Source organism: Myotis daubentonii, chromosome 7 (genome assembly GCF_963259705.1).
Source record: "Myotis daubentonii chromosome 7, mMyoDau2.1, whole genome shotgun sequence".
NCBI classification, from domain to species: domain Eukaryota; kingdom Metazoa; phylum Chordata; class Mammalia; order Chiroptera; family Vespertilionidae; genus Myotis; species Myotis daubentonii.
In genome coordinates, this window is record NC_081846.1 from 9254123 (window position 1) to 9268890 (window position 14768).

The 14768-nt window shown below is 46.5% G+C and overlaps 1 protein-coding gene across 1 annotated transcript in view; it reads left to right on the forward strand.

The window, feature by feature from the left end:
- The window catches only part of LOC132238105 (aldehyde oxidase 4-like), a 73148-nt gene extending 58645 nt beyond the window's left edge, over positions 1–14503 (forward strand). Inside the window, exons 28-35 of the mRNA XM_059702693.1 lie at positions 1574–1702; positions 5971–6045; positions 7019–7071; positions 7485–7599; positions 7780–7845; positions 9888–10073; positions 12264–12431; positions 14010–14503. Of these exons, the coding sequence (XP_059558676.1) occupies positions 1574–1702; positions 5971–6045; positions 7019–7071; positions 7485–7599; positions 7780–7845; positions 9888–10073; positions 12264–12431; positions 14010–14063 (846 nt within the window). The 3' untranslated portion in view covers positions 14064–14503. The remainder of the gene's footprint in view (positions 1–1573; positions 1703–5970; positions 6046–7018; positions 7072–7484; positions 7600–7779; positions 7846–9887; positions 10074–12263; positions 12432–14009) is intronic.
- Positions 14504–14768: the final 265 nt, after the last annotated feature.

Here is a 14768-nt window from a genome sequence, read left to right on the forward strand (position 1 = left end):
AGATGAAGGTAAAACAATAAGATAGAGACCTCAGTCTGGCCTGTGTGAGTCCTACTGAACTGATGTCTTAGAATGACCATATGACACATGGCTTCTATGAAACCGGTATAAAAGAAAGCACATGGTATGGATCTTTTATAGTGTCATTGAAAATCTTCAAACTCAGAATCTACATGTCAGACCCAAGATGCTATCAACACTAATAAAAGAGAAAAATGGTAATTGGCGTACGAGCTACCCTTTTCATTGGCTAATCAGGGCTATATGCAAATTAACTGCCAACTAAGATTGGCAGTTAACTGCCAACAAGATGGCGGTTAATTTGCATATGTAGGCACAATGCAGGGAGGCGAAAGGGAAAGCAGGAAGAAGCCCCCTGCCACTGACAGTGATTGGAAACCCAGGGGGGAGCTAAGAGCTGGGGGGCAGGGCAAAGGCGGCCCTGGGGCCACCTTTGCCCTGCCCCCCAGCCATGATCAGAGAATCAGGTGCCTTTGCCACCCTGGCCAGTGATAGCACGAAGTAGGGGTGGAGCCAGCGATGGGAGCTGGGCACGGTTGAAGCTGGCAGTCCCAGGAGCTAGGGGTCCCTTGCCTGGGTCTAAAGCGGAGCCCACGATCGAGGGGCTGCTGCAGCTGCGGGTCCCCGCTGCCCGGGCCGGACGCCTAGGCCAGAGGCCTTAGGCCTGGGCAGGGGCGAAGCCTGCAACCACGGGGAGCTGGGGGTCCCCTGCCCAGGCCTGACACCTCTGCCAGAGGCCTCAGGCCTGGTCAAGGGGCTGATCCGGTGATTGGTGATCGGAGGGTGATGAGGGTCAACTCCTCTGGCCGAGGCATCAGGCCTAGGTGGGGGGCGGAGCCGGGGATTGGGGGGATATGAGGGTCCCCTTGCCCAGGCCTGAAGCCTGGGTCAGAGGGGTCAGGCTTGGGCGGGGGTGGAGCAAGCGATCAGAGGGAGATGGGGGTCCCCTGCCCAGGCATGATTCCTGGGCCAGAGGCCTCAGGCCTGGGCGGGGGCCAGAGCCAGTGATCGGCGGGAGATGGGGGTCCCCTGTCCAAGCCTGACACCTCTGTCAGAGGTGTCAGGCCTGGGCAAGGGGCTGATCCTGCGATTGGAGGGTGATGGGGGTCAACGCCTGAGAGCTCCCAGTATGTGAGAGGGCGCAGGCTGGGCTGAGGGACACTCTCCCCCCACACACACCCAGTGCACGAATTTCGTGCACCGGGCCCCTAGTTTTAAATATTTGTCCCTAAAGGATTGCCAGATTTTATACTCTGTTCAAAAAAAAATTAGCCTGGCTGGCATCACTTGGTGGTTGAGCATTGACCTATGAACCAGGAGGTCACAGGCACATGCCAGGGGTTGCAGGCTCGATCCCCAGTGCAGGGCATGCAGAAGGCAATCAATCAGTGTTTCTCTCTCATCGTTGATGTTTCTATCTCTTTCTCCCTCTTCCTTCCTCTCTGAAATCAATAAAAATATATTTTTTTAAAAAAATTAAAAGCTCTTAATTTGGGGGGAGGGAGGCTTAGAGTCAATGATATCAATAGTGTTTTTCATTTGCTTCTGGCAGGTGGCTAGCCGGGAACTGAATATCCCTGTCTCCTATATCCACCTGTCAGAAACCAGCACAGTCACCGTGCCCAATGCCTCCTTAACAGCAGCGTCCATGGGGACAGACATCTACGGGAGAGCGGTGCAGGTGACTTTTCTTTCATTTCTCAGTCACCCAATGACAGTGCTGGAAATAACCTTGCCCCGCCCCCTCTTTTATGGGAACTGAAATTGAAGCCTAGAAAGGTCAAGCAGGTGGTTTTAGGTGCTCCGTAAGAGGTTGAGAGACTTGGAGTGGTTGAAGCTTCCTCTTCTTCCCTCCCCTTGAGGGAAATCTACCTATAATTTTTCTAATCAACCTAAGATCATTAAAAACTCATTGATCACTTTTATTAGCATAAACCATCTCATTCAAAAATTAAAATGTTCAGTCCAAAATTCCAAAATGTACTTCAAATTGCAGTGTCTCTACTACTTAACAGTTTGGGCCTATAGGTAGAAAAGGGGTGGGGCTGGCTTCTCTGGTTTCCCTCCCTGCACCGCCGCCCCCCATAAGCTTCCTAGCCTACATTTCAGACCCTTGTAAAGTCCAAGAAAGAGAGGGCACAGAGGATAGAGGCAGAACACTCTAGGCTGGCCTTGGTGTGACCTGGCCTTGTTATACCTGACTCCTTCCCTTGTGGACACCATTGGGAGCTCCTTATAGAGTCTCTTCTGCAGCGGTAACAAGGTCAGTGCCTCATCTATGCTTTTAGCCACTTGTGACCTGCTCCAGCCCCACCTTAAGCCCCAGGCCTCCTCCAGCCTTTTTCTGCTGAGGCACCTTATCCCTTGTAGGAAGCCCTTACAGATGGGGCTCTTTTAAAACGTGGTGATTAGACGGTGCCAAGAGTCAGGAGGAGGAGCAAATGGGGAGTTATTGCTTCATGGTTATAGAGTTTCTGTTTGGAGTGATGAAAAAATATTGGAAATAGTAGTGGTAGTTGCATGCACCAAAAAAAAAAAAAAATACATCTATACTAATAAAACGGTACTATGCTAATTAGACCAAACATCTTCCAGATGACCCTCTGGACAAAGCCATAGTGGTGGGGCCGAGGCAGAGGTGGTGAGGGGCAATCAGGCAGGCAGTGGAGAGTAGTAGGGGGATCAGTTCAGTAGGCAGGTGAGTGGTTAGGAGCCAGTGGTCTCAGATTGCAAGAGGGATGTCCGACTGCTGGTTTAGGCCCGATCCTGCCCACAGAGATGAGGCCTAAACCAGCAGTCAGACATCCCCCAAGGGATCCTGGCTTGGAGAGGGTGCAGGCAGGGCTTAGGGACCCCTCCCCATGTGTGAATTTCATGCACCGGGCCTCTAGTATAAGAATAACATTGTTTTAAAGTCCATGGGTAAGGTTCAGTTGACAATAGAAACCTTCTTCTAGGACTGTGTAAATATTGCCAGACACATTTGAGACAAAATAAAGTTCTTTATCTGAAGTCTAAAAATATAGGAAGTCTAGAAGGGAGCCTTTCCACACACTGGCTTCCATTGTCTAGTTTGGGCAGAGCGGTGTCCAGCAAATGTGGAGAGCGCTCCTTAGAAGGCCAGGAGTGGCAACTTGTCACCTGATCGCTCTTCAGACCGCCTGCAGCTCTTCAATGGGCTCCCTGGTGGGTTGATTACCAAGAGTTTTGGAGGCTCATTAAGGCTTCTCAAGGCTCTAGGCCAGTGATGGCAAACCTTTTGAGCTCAGCGTGTCAGCGTTTTGAAAAACCCTAACTTAACTCTGGTGCCATGTCACATATAGAAATTTTTTGATATTTGCAACCATACTAAAACAAAGACGTATATTTTTTAAATTTATTTTATGTATTTAAATGCCATTTAACAAAGAAAAATCAACCAAAAAAATGAGTTCGCGTGTCACCTCTGACACGCGTGTCATAGGTTCGCCATCACTGCTCTAGGTCCTCTGTCAACCATCACTTTAGACTTTCAGAGGAAACATATGGCAAAAGCTGAGGCCCCGTTGGCTGCAAAGACAACAGTGGCTCCAACCTGGATGTAAATAGACTGCCCATCGTGAGGAAGGTGAATCTGTTCATTTCAGAACCCCAGAATTCCTTTTAAATCCCAAGTCATTTCTATGGGAGTAAAGTGTAGGAAATGGCTTGAAAAGAAAAAAGACTTGTAGAAAAAATCTTAAGTAATTCTAAGTTAAATGCAACACTTATGGATTAAGTAAATCAATAAGCATTAGTACATTTATGTCTACAGAAATAGAGATAAGCTACCTATTAAATGCCACAAAGTAAAGAAAGCAGCAAGTAGGGAAAACTGATCCCATTTTGGTTTTATCTTCATCATGCATTCTTAAACAGGAATGGTTAAATATAGAAAATGCAATAAAATTGAAAAAATTTACCTCAGGCAGCACCCACACCACAGGTTCCACCCCGATGCATGTCCCTTTGACGGCCATGCAGGGAGTCAGAGTACAGCATCTCCCCCCAGAGATGGCCCAGGACTTCCCGGGGCTGCTGCGAGCTGCCTTTCACCCATAGTCTTGTGTGCAGCAGTAGAGATGGGTCGGTAGGCCCCCAACTCTAGAGGGCACACATCAAGCTCTCTGAGTGGCTGTGGAGTGTCTCCTGCTGGGTTTGCGATGGAGAAAGCCCTTTCTGCCACTCTATCCTGAGAAGATGGAGATCCCAGCACACCAACCTGCTGCAGCGCAATCCTCTCCCTCACTCCAACCTTCCAGGCTCTTCAGCTCCAACCCTGTGATACCTCTGAGGCGGGTGAGGAACAGTTTGTGGCCACTTTCTCGGCAAGACCTGCTTAGGAGGCAGAGCACCCCCATTGGGATTAAGGGGCTATTTGCCAGCTATTGTGCCAGTCGCCTCCTTTTGAGTCCTTAGCCTAAACAGTCAGATAATGAATAACAAATTCTTAGGTATAATAAACAAAGAAAAAAGAATAAAAAGAAGGAAACATAATGGCAGGTGTCATGAATTGAAATAAAGGAAGTTATAGAAAGAGAAAGTACAAGTGTCAGAGCGGCCTTGGGCAGCCAGGAAACCAGGCTGGGCACTGGTTGGTGACCCTTGAGCCTGGTCCGAAGGCAGCAGGGACAGGAGCCCTCCGTGCAGGGACTTGGAGCAGAGGGAGCTCACTTACTGTGCTTGAGGAGCTGCAAGGAGTCAGGATGCTGGAGCAGAGGGAGCCAAGGGGAGGGAGGTAGATGAAAATGTTAGGTCTCTGGGGTGAGGTTGGGGTATAAATGCTCATTGTTAAAGCTGGGTAAGTGGTGTAAGAGGAAATATCGTACTATTCTTTCCACTTTTGTGTTTTTTGAAATCTTCTCTAATGCAAAGAAAGCCAGAAAAAATCGTATCTGGCACTTTGATCTTCAATAGGGGGAGGTGACTCTACTAAGAAATATACGGTGAACAAATTCTCCACGCACAAAAAGGAGTTCAGAGTCACAAAAGAATGGCCAACGGTCTCTGCTACACCTCAGCCTGTTAAAGGGAAAACTTACGTTAGCGGAGCATTCGACTGTTGGGCATAAAGTTATGCACAAGAGTGTAGGTCAGGTCACAAGAACAAGGCCATCTGAGAGTTGGACAGGCAGAAACTGTGCGACTTGGGTTTGCCTTGGGTGTTACTCTTTTGGAAGGCATGCATTTGCAATGAGATCAGAGATTGAAGACTGAATGAACCAGCAAAGATAGATTAATGAATGCAGGGATCTCCTGGATGCATAAGAAGCCAGAGACCATTTCATGGAGAGGGGATGAGAGAACAGAAGGAACAGACACCAACAGAGGGCCTGAGGGCTATTCTGAGTCTGAGAAGCATAAGTTAAAGGCACACGTGTAAGCAGATTTGTATTTGAATTAAGAGAGGAAGCCAAAGCCCAGCCCATGTGGCTCATGGTTGAGCATCGGTCTATGAACTAGAGCAAGCATGTCAAACTCACAGCCGGCGAAGTACGAGTGCTGTAGCGGTGGAGACTCTTTCCACCCTCCAAGCAGCAATTCAGCTTCAGGAAAACATTATCCATCAACTAAATTAATGTTATTTCAAATTTTATTGGTATATAGATTAGTCTGCACACTTTGTCATTTTGGCTTTTGCTTTGTAGACATAAAAGAGCTACAACCCTAAGGCAGCTCTACCTAGCTTTATGTTAACATGTATTTAAACAACATTATAATAAAAAATAATTTTACCACTGCAGGACCCACAAGAATATTTGTTTCTTTCAAAGGGGTTCCATATATTGTTCAAGTTTGAGAAACTCTGCCTAGAGGACTCAGAAGCAGGTTTACCAACTGACATCCTCATTTGAATTGATTTGAATATTGAATATTTTGCTACTCCCTGTGCCTTTCATTTCCCATGACATTTCAAATACTTATTTTTAGAATGCTTGCCAAATTCTTATGGCCCGTCTCCAGCCCGTCATCAGGAAAAACCCCAAGGGAAGCTGGGAGGACTGGGTGAGTGGTCCGCATTGTCCTGCCCAGAGAAGGCAAATGCATCCGGATAGGTAGGTAAAGCCCTCAGAGCGTGGCTGGTTGGCGGTGCCCACTCAAGAACCAAGCATTTATTAGCGCTCACTTCTGCTTTTCTGAGAGTGAGAGAGAGTCCGTGTTCATCCCATGGCTTCACTGAAGAGCCTCGTTTCTCACTGCTCTACCGTAGAACACACCTGACAACGGCCTAGCGCTACCCTAGAACACACCTGACAACGGCCTAGCGCTACCCTAGAACACACCTGACAACGGCCTAGCGCTACCCTAGAACACACCTGGCACGGTGCCCTGCGCTGTCACTGCCCCTCTGGGCACAGGCTCCCCCTCCCAGCCTCAGGGCCTGGGTTTTCCCACCAGAGCAATGGAGATCACGGCAGTCTTAATAGCAAAAGGTTACTCTGTTTTTAATACTAATTATTACAATTCTCATCATTACTATTATTTCCAGCTATACCCAGTTTACTCCAGTGGGGAAGCTGATGTAATAATATATTGAGAAAGCCAATCAAATAACATGGGAAAAAGCACGGTAAAAATACATACACACATACATACTACATACATACATGCACATGCAGATACTTATGTACACATGTCTTTGTATATGTGTATGTACATATACACCTACCTGTGTACACACCTATTGCATCAGTACATGAATATGGCCTAGTCTCTCCCTCTCTCTAATTTAAAAAGCCAAAAAGGGTGAAAAAAATAATAAACTTCACACTGTGCGGCTCTAAAGGGTCCCGGGGCACAGCTAGCAGCTGCCCGTAGGCACCGCCCGTGGGAAGCCCGGCCTGTGCTCATTATGCACCACGTCAGTCCCGCTGGGGGTGAAGGCACAGAGGGTGCTGCAAACGGGAGGCAAGCCCAGCACAGGATTTTCCCTGCTGTCCCCGCACTTACGTTTCTTCGTGTCAATCACCTCTCTCAGATTGCAAAAGCCTACGAAGAATCCATCAGCCTGTCCACCACGGGATACTTCAGGTAAAGGGCGCTTTTACGTTGGTTGGGATTACACTGGGGCAGGGATGGCGTGGGCGCATCATGAACAGATACCTGCTGAGCACTGGCGCGCAGCCGTGCGCGGTGTCAGCCTTCAGTCAGGGGCCTGGGGATGCGGGAGGAGCCTAGGGGAGGCCAGGAGCCCTCGGAGCCACCGCCCTTTCTCAGCCAGAGGGACACACCCTGGGACCTGGCACCGTCACTGCCTGATGGAAAGGAGGGCTCAGACACCCATGGGCCTTCTTCCCGTGTCTGTGCCGGACCCGTGGAGGAGAAGGTCAGAGAGACCTTCGGTCCTGGGTGGCGCTCTGTTCATCCCCGGGACCCACAGCGCCACCCGGGATCAGACCACGGGCGGGAAGGAGCCATTCTTGCCCTCGGGTTTCTCTTCGCAGAGGCTACCAGACCCATATGGACTGGGAGAAGGAGGAAGGGGAGCCTTACCCATATTTTGTTTACGGAGCAGCCTGTTCTGAGGTGGAAGTCGACTGTCTGACTGGGGCTCACAAGGTAGAGGAGGGGGGTGGGTGCTCCCACCTTCACAGGGTGAGCGTTTCTATGGACGCATTTTCTGTGTGTGGATGCTAATCACCCTGACCCTGCCAGTGGGGAACCGGGGACAGGGAGGCAGTTGTAGTGAAGATCTATGTTTAAATAACATTTTCCATCCTGTATGTTCTCGTGGTGCAGCTCCTTCGGACGGACATCTTCATGGACGCGGCTTTCAGCATCAACCCAGCCCTGGACATTGGGCAGGTGCGTGGTACCAGACCGCCCCGCGGGGCCTTTTGGTCAATTCCATTCGGCACATTATTTCCCAGAGTTCTCCGAATGCTTATACCTGCTACAGTACTCTGCAATATATGTCATATATTACACACACACAAATAGATAAAACATTGAAAGAAAATTCAAGAAAAAGTTAGCAGTGGTTGTCTTTATGTGGCAGAAATATGTGTGATTTATTCTGCTTTATAATTCTCCAGGCCTTCTAATATTTCTTCAACAAACATTAACTTTTATAATTAGGGAATATTATATAAATGCATAATAATAAAGCCCCATTTGTATTCATATGCATATGGAATTTAAGTAGACTAAACAATTTAGAGAAATATAAAGGGAAAAGAAACACTTAAAAACAATTTTTCTCTGGCGGAATTCTGATTTATATCTCCCAAGTAAGTAAATTAACACACCCAAAATCTTTTTCAGCTTTAAGTTAAAGCCTTTCCTGCTGTTGGTGTAGCTTTGTTCCCCCCCCCCCCCGCCCCCTGCCCCTTCTATCCCCTCCGTAGCCTTGTTACTCAAAGTGGGGCCAACAGGCCAGCCACATCAGCGAACCCCTGACCTGCCGACCAGGCCCCCAACTAGACCTGAGTAGCTGGACAGGTTGAGCAGCTTGGCTTCAAACCCAACAGACAGACCTGTGGTTTCATCTGCCAACAGCTTCCTGTCTTCCTGAGTCCTAAGGAGCTGGCTGACCGAGATTGGCCAATGGGCTTTCTGAGGGACAATTTCATTGGTCCCTCAGTGTTTCTCAAAGTGCGGTCCTCCAACTCGGCAACGAAAGCACCTACAGTGTTTATTGGAAATGTGGGTCCCTGTGCCCACCCAGGCCCACTTCTCCAACAAAAGTTTGCTGGGTGGGGACGTATAATCTACCCATTTAACCTGCACCTGAAACTCATCCTAAGTCTGTAAAGTTTGACAACCACAGCTGACCTCAGGCTCCACCTCTCCTTCACCTTCCTATCCGCTCCTACCAGCTTGTTCCTGCCTCTTTATTGCTTAAGCAAAGGCCAAAATGGAAATGTTATGATCAGAAAAACCCTACCTTTCCCCATTGGGAAAGGGAAGAAAAAGCCAAAAATGTGTTAGACTGGAACTCTTGGACTTTAATCTTTTCCTTTAGGGACAAGCATTTGGAAATATCCAAATTTAGCATTTACATTTGTTTACTTTATTCTGTAATTTTACAATTCAATAGAATGCAACATGTAACTCTCCTTCAATTTTTTAACCTTGAGGCAGATAACCCCTTTGAAGGTGACTATGAACCTTTTTTTCTCAGAGCATAACAGTTTGTTGATAAGCAGAACTCAAACAGCTTTTAATACAACATATTTAATTTGATAAAATGTATTTCTTTCAACCCACCTTGTTTAAGTTTGATCTACACTCCATCATAATTTATAAAAGGAAGCAAAAACAAATCCAGATAGTATAATAAATACTGTGCCCCAGTTCCATTTGCTTAGTTCACATTCCTTTAACATTAGCTCTTTTTCATATAGTTCAACAAACATTTTTTGAGAATGTATGTACCAGGCACTATGCTAAGAACAGAACACAAGAAGGCCAGACCTCATAATGCTTATAAACCAGTGAGAGCTAGAGTGGAGAGGAGAGAGAGAGAGAGAGAGAGAGAGAGAGAGAGAGAGAGAGAGAGAGAGAAAGAAATAAGAGTTTGCCAAGAGGACAGGCTGAGGTGGGGAGCAGTAAAGAGAGAAACTGCCCTTACAAAGAATTGGAAGATGGAACCAATCTGGTGGGCTTGGAGAATCCCCCAGAACTTGACAAGTGTTGAGTCCCTGGAATGTGAGGTACCTGGGCAAGAAGAGCTAAGGCTGCGGCCAGGCAGGATGGCAAGCACCAGATGCTGAAAGACCCTTTGTAAGTTCACGGCAATGCTTTCAAGAATGACTTACTGTGGTCCAGAGCTCCATTTGCAATCACATTGGGATATATTTCAACCAACGTCATGTACTTATAAACTCTGACATTTTTGCCTGTAGATTGAAGGAGCGTTTATCCAAGGCATGGGATTATATACCACAGAAGAACTGAAATACTCCCCGGAAGGTGTGCTTTATTCTCGGGGTCCTGATGACTACCAAATCCCCACCGTCACAGAAATACCAGAAGAGTTCTATGTTACTTTGGTGCGGTCCCGAAATCCCATAGCCATCTACTCATCCAAGGTACGGTGCTGCTGTAACAAAATACCAGTTGGGGTGGCTTAAGCAACAGAGATATATTTACTCACGGTTCTGGAGGCTATAAGTGTGAGATCAAGGCTTCATTTATTCGAAGACTTCTCTTTGGCTTGCAGATGGCCATTCTCATTGTGTCCTCACATGATCATCTTTCTATATGGTACATGTCGGATGTCTTTCTCTCTCTCTCTCTCTCTCTCTCTCTCTCTCTCTCTCTCTCATCCTAATTTCTTTTTCTTTTTTTTTTTTTCTTTTTTTTTAAAATATATTTTATTGATTTTTTACAGAGAGGAAGGGAGAGAGATAGAGAGTTAGAAACATCGATGAGAGAGAAACACCAATCAGCTGCCTCCTGCACACCTCCTACTGGAGATGTGCCCGCAACCCAGGTACATGCCCTTGACCGGAATCGAACCTGGGACCTTTCAGTCCGCAAGCCGACGCTCTATCCACTGAGCCAAACCGGTTTCGGCAAATTTCTTTTTCTTATAAGCACATCCTAAAGACCTCGTTTTAACTAAATTACCTCTCTAAAGACCTTATCTCCAATTACAGTCACATACTGAGTACTAACGGTTAAGGACTTCAACATATAAATTGGAGGGGAGCACAGTTCAGCCCATAATAACCTGATCCTTCTAGAAATAATGAAACAGTCCCCTGAATTTGCTTTCTTCTTGGAATTGCAGGTCCCAAAGGGAGATGGGGGAGGGGAGAGCAAAGGCATGGCAGAGTGGTACTCACTGCCTTCAGAACCCCAAGTGGAGTCTTCACTCTTGAGAGAGATCATGAAATATATTTAAATAAAACAAGAAGTCAAACATCTTGGTTCATGAGGCTAGGTGCCACCGGGAGGTAAAGCTGAAGTTGTAGGTTAATTTCCCCAGCCCAGAGCCTTCTTCTCTGCACCCTTCCCACATGTCCTCCAGACTCTGTTCTTTCTTGTTCGCACCGCCTCTGCCCACCCTCTCCCCAGGTAAGAAAGGGCTTTCAAACAAGTTTCTCACTGAGGGCGATTTGCTCTGAGGTGTTAATAGCCACTGATGTAAGATGTGTTGACGCACACGCCCCATGGCCGTGGGGTCTAACTGGCCCATGTAGACTTGCAGCAAAGATTCTCAAACACATGTACAAAAGCACAACTTCTCCAACTTAAGTGCCATTCTGAGCCCACAACTGGCCAGACTCATGGCAACTTTAACCTCAGGTTTTCAGGAAACTACCTCTGTTTCTTAGGAGTAGGTCAGAGTTGGGAGGAAGGTGAGACTTTCGATATGAATAGCCCCTCTCTCCACTTCTGCAGCAGACTGTGGCCAGGGCTATCTCTAAAGACTGTCCTGACACAACGCTGCCTCTTGGGGCCTAGCCCCCTCCCTGCCAGTTGTGCTCCAAATAGGGCACAGGACCTCTCTGCTCTCGCCCCCTCCTCCTCACCTCACAGGAAACCCCTTCTTCTGCCAGCTCCACCTTTGCCTCCACATTTGCCTCAGAGTAAAAGCCACAGCCTGGGGTAGTCTTTATCTGCTTTGGGCCCTTTGTCCCATCTCTCTACTAAGGCCCTGGACACAGACCAAGGACGAGACTCCTTTAAAGAAAGAAGGAAAACCAGTACAAGAAGCATTGGAGGGTTATTCAAAATACAACGTTCATTCACACTGTTCATTCAAGAGGATCCAGCACTCGCCAGGGAAGTGCGCACAAAGAGGCTTCAACGTCCACGCTTCAGAGGCAACACCTCACTGTCTTTCAAGCTCAGCTACAAAGATTGTGGTTCTTTTGCTGTGGGTTTGAATTAAGCACACATGGCCTAGAGCAGCGATTTTCAGCCACGGCACACCGGGTGAAAATCGCGGGTCTTGGGGCCAAACTGAAGGACTCCGGAGGGCACCAGGGGCTTTGGTCTTCTTGCCCTGGGCAGGGGAACAGGTGTTTTTAGCTGCCCTGCTATCCTGATGTCCTGGAGCATTTTCATTAACTACAACCCCCCCACACACACACACACCAATGGGCGTGGGGGGATGGGTTCTGGCAGTTCAGTTGCACCCCACTCTGAGGGTTAGGAAGCCAGAGGAGGTGAGTGTGCGCAAGAGTGTGCGAGTGCATGTGCGTGTCAACACAGACTAGCAGTCCTGAAGGAGCCATGCCTTTCTGATGGCCTCCTGCCCTCCTTCTCAGGGATTGGGTGAGGCTGCAATGTTCATGGGAAACTCCGTGCTTTTCGCCATACATGATGCAGTGGCTGCTGCCCGAAGAGAGAGGGGGTTGACCAACACCTTCATCCTAAACAGCCCAGTGACGCCTGAGGAGATTCGGATGGCTTGTGCGGATCAGTTCACCGACATGGTAAGGGTGGCGAGGAGGGGCCCCAGCTGGGACCCCTCTTCCACGGCTTTCAGGTTCTCGGGATGAACGTGGTCTCTGTGACAGAATTCTAGGGCAGGTTCATCTTTTCCAATGGAAATTCTCTTTTTTCCCTCCACTTGCTACTTCCTATATGCTCCAAAGCAGCTGCCTGCAAAGTGAGTGAACCTCCCAAAATGATCTTTCACTGTTTCCAGCCCCAAAGAAAAGCACAGTCAACTGAGTCAGTGCTGATAGCAAATGGTATATATTTCTGTTTGTTTCCAGGAGGCTTTATATTTCTTCCTTGATTTCAAAAAAAGGGGGAGGGGAGGAGGAGACATCTGTAATACTTTCAACAATAAATTTTTTAAAAATAGCAAATGGGCATGGTAGGTTATTTCTTTAAACATTTGGTCAAAATGCAGTTGATGTGGTATTTGAATTACCTCAATAACCAAATTAGATTAAATAGATATCTGATCTGGTCAATTATTCGGGAAGTATCTTTCAAGCAAACTAATAAAAAGAATTTAAATGAAAATATCAAGTCACTGGGCACATGTTAAAAGAACACAGTTTCATTTTTCAGCTGCTGAAAATACATCTAGAACTATCAGCGACTGTTTCTATATTCAAGTGCTCACTGCAGCCCTACATGAGTCTGGTATAAAATTAGACTGCGGTTTAGGCCTTTGACATTACAGGGCTTCTGCGTTTAAGATGCATTTTATCCCCAAACATTATGAGAATGAGGAGATTTATGACTCAAGGTTGGAAAGAAATGTGAAAATTATAAAATTTTGGTAAGAATTGTTCTTTTTTAAAAAAAATAAACAATATTTCTTTTGAATTACAACATTTTTCATATAACAGCATTTTTAAAAACAGAACAGAGATTTATTTTTCTGAAACAAAAGGAAGTTCTGGATCCCAGGGCAGTCCGGTGATGCCATCAGGGCCCAGGCTGCTTCCATGGTCCTGCTTCCCTACCCCCTCCAGGTCCTGAGAGGGTGGTTTCGGTCTCCTGGTTATGGATGCTGGCTGCTCCCCAGGAGTTGTGACTGCTCCAGGCCGGTAGGGGGACAGAGACAAAGGCTAGGTGGACACGCCAGCAGAATTCTGGCCTCTTTTTTATTTTTGTGGCTCTGAATTTCAGCTTTTATTTTACTGCAGAGATTAAACAGATTTTCTTCTTGACCCATTTAATACGTTTTTTTGTTTTCTTTTTTACTTTTCAATTACAGTTGACATTCACCATTATATTAGTTTCAGGTGTACTGTTTAGTGGTGAGACATTTAAATAACTTATGAAGTGATCCCCCCATACCTCTCCTACCCAACTGATGCCATACATCACTTGTTATAATATCATTGACTATACTCCCTATGTTGTACTTTACATCCCCATGACTATTTTGTAACTGTCCATTTATACTTCTGAATCCCTTCACCTTTTTCACCCAGCCCCCAGGCCTCCTTTCACCTGACAGTCATCAGTTTGTTCTCCGTTTCTGTTCTGTTTGTTCAGTATAACAACATTGTATTAATAACCATCTACCTTTATTTTATCTTTTTCAGATCCCCAGAGATGACCCTTCGACATTTACACCTTGGTCCATCCGTGTGTCTTAATCTTATCTTTTCTTTATAAAATGAAAGAGTTGACCATTGCCTGTAAAATTCTCAAACCAGAGCAATATATATGGTATTTCCCAAATGTCAATGATAATTTTAGCTTTTTGATTGTTTAATCCTCACCCGAGGATATGTTTTGTTGATTTTTAGAAAGAGGGGGAAGGGAGAGAGAGAGAGAGAGAGAGAGAGAGAGAGAGAGAGAGAAATATTGATGTGAGAAAGAAATATTGAACAGTTTCCTCCCATACATGCCCCACCTAGGAATTGAACCCACAACCTTTTTGATGTATGGGACAACGCTTCAGCCAGCTTAGCCACCCGGCCAGGGAAATTTTAGCATTTTTTAATCACTCTCTATAGTTTTGGTCACTGCATGATCATGTTTTAGGATGCAAATTTTCACTAAAAGGTATAATAAAGAATCACAATTCTTCTTTTCATTCGCATTATCCTGAAGATATACAGCATCATGGGGGTTCCATCTTAGTCCATGTCTTGTCCTAACAGAATACCATAGACTGGGTGATTTATAAAAAAAACAAATGTTTGTTTCTCACGGTTCTAAAGACCAGGAAGTCCAAGACCAAGGTGCCAGCAGACTTGGTGTCTGGTGAGCTCCTGCTTCCTGGTTCGCAGACTGCTATCTTCTCACTGTGTCCTAATTGGGAAGAAGGGACACGGGTGCTAATCCCATAGATGAGG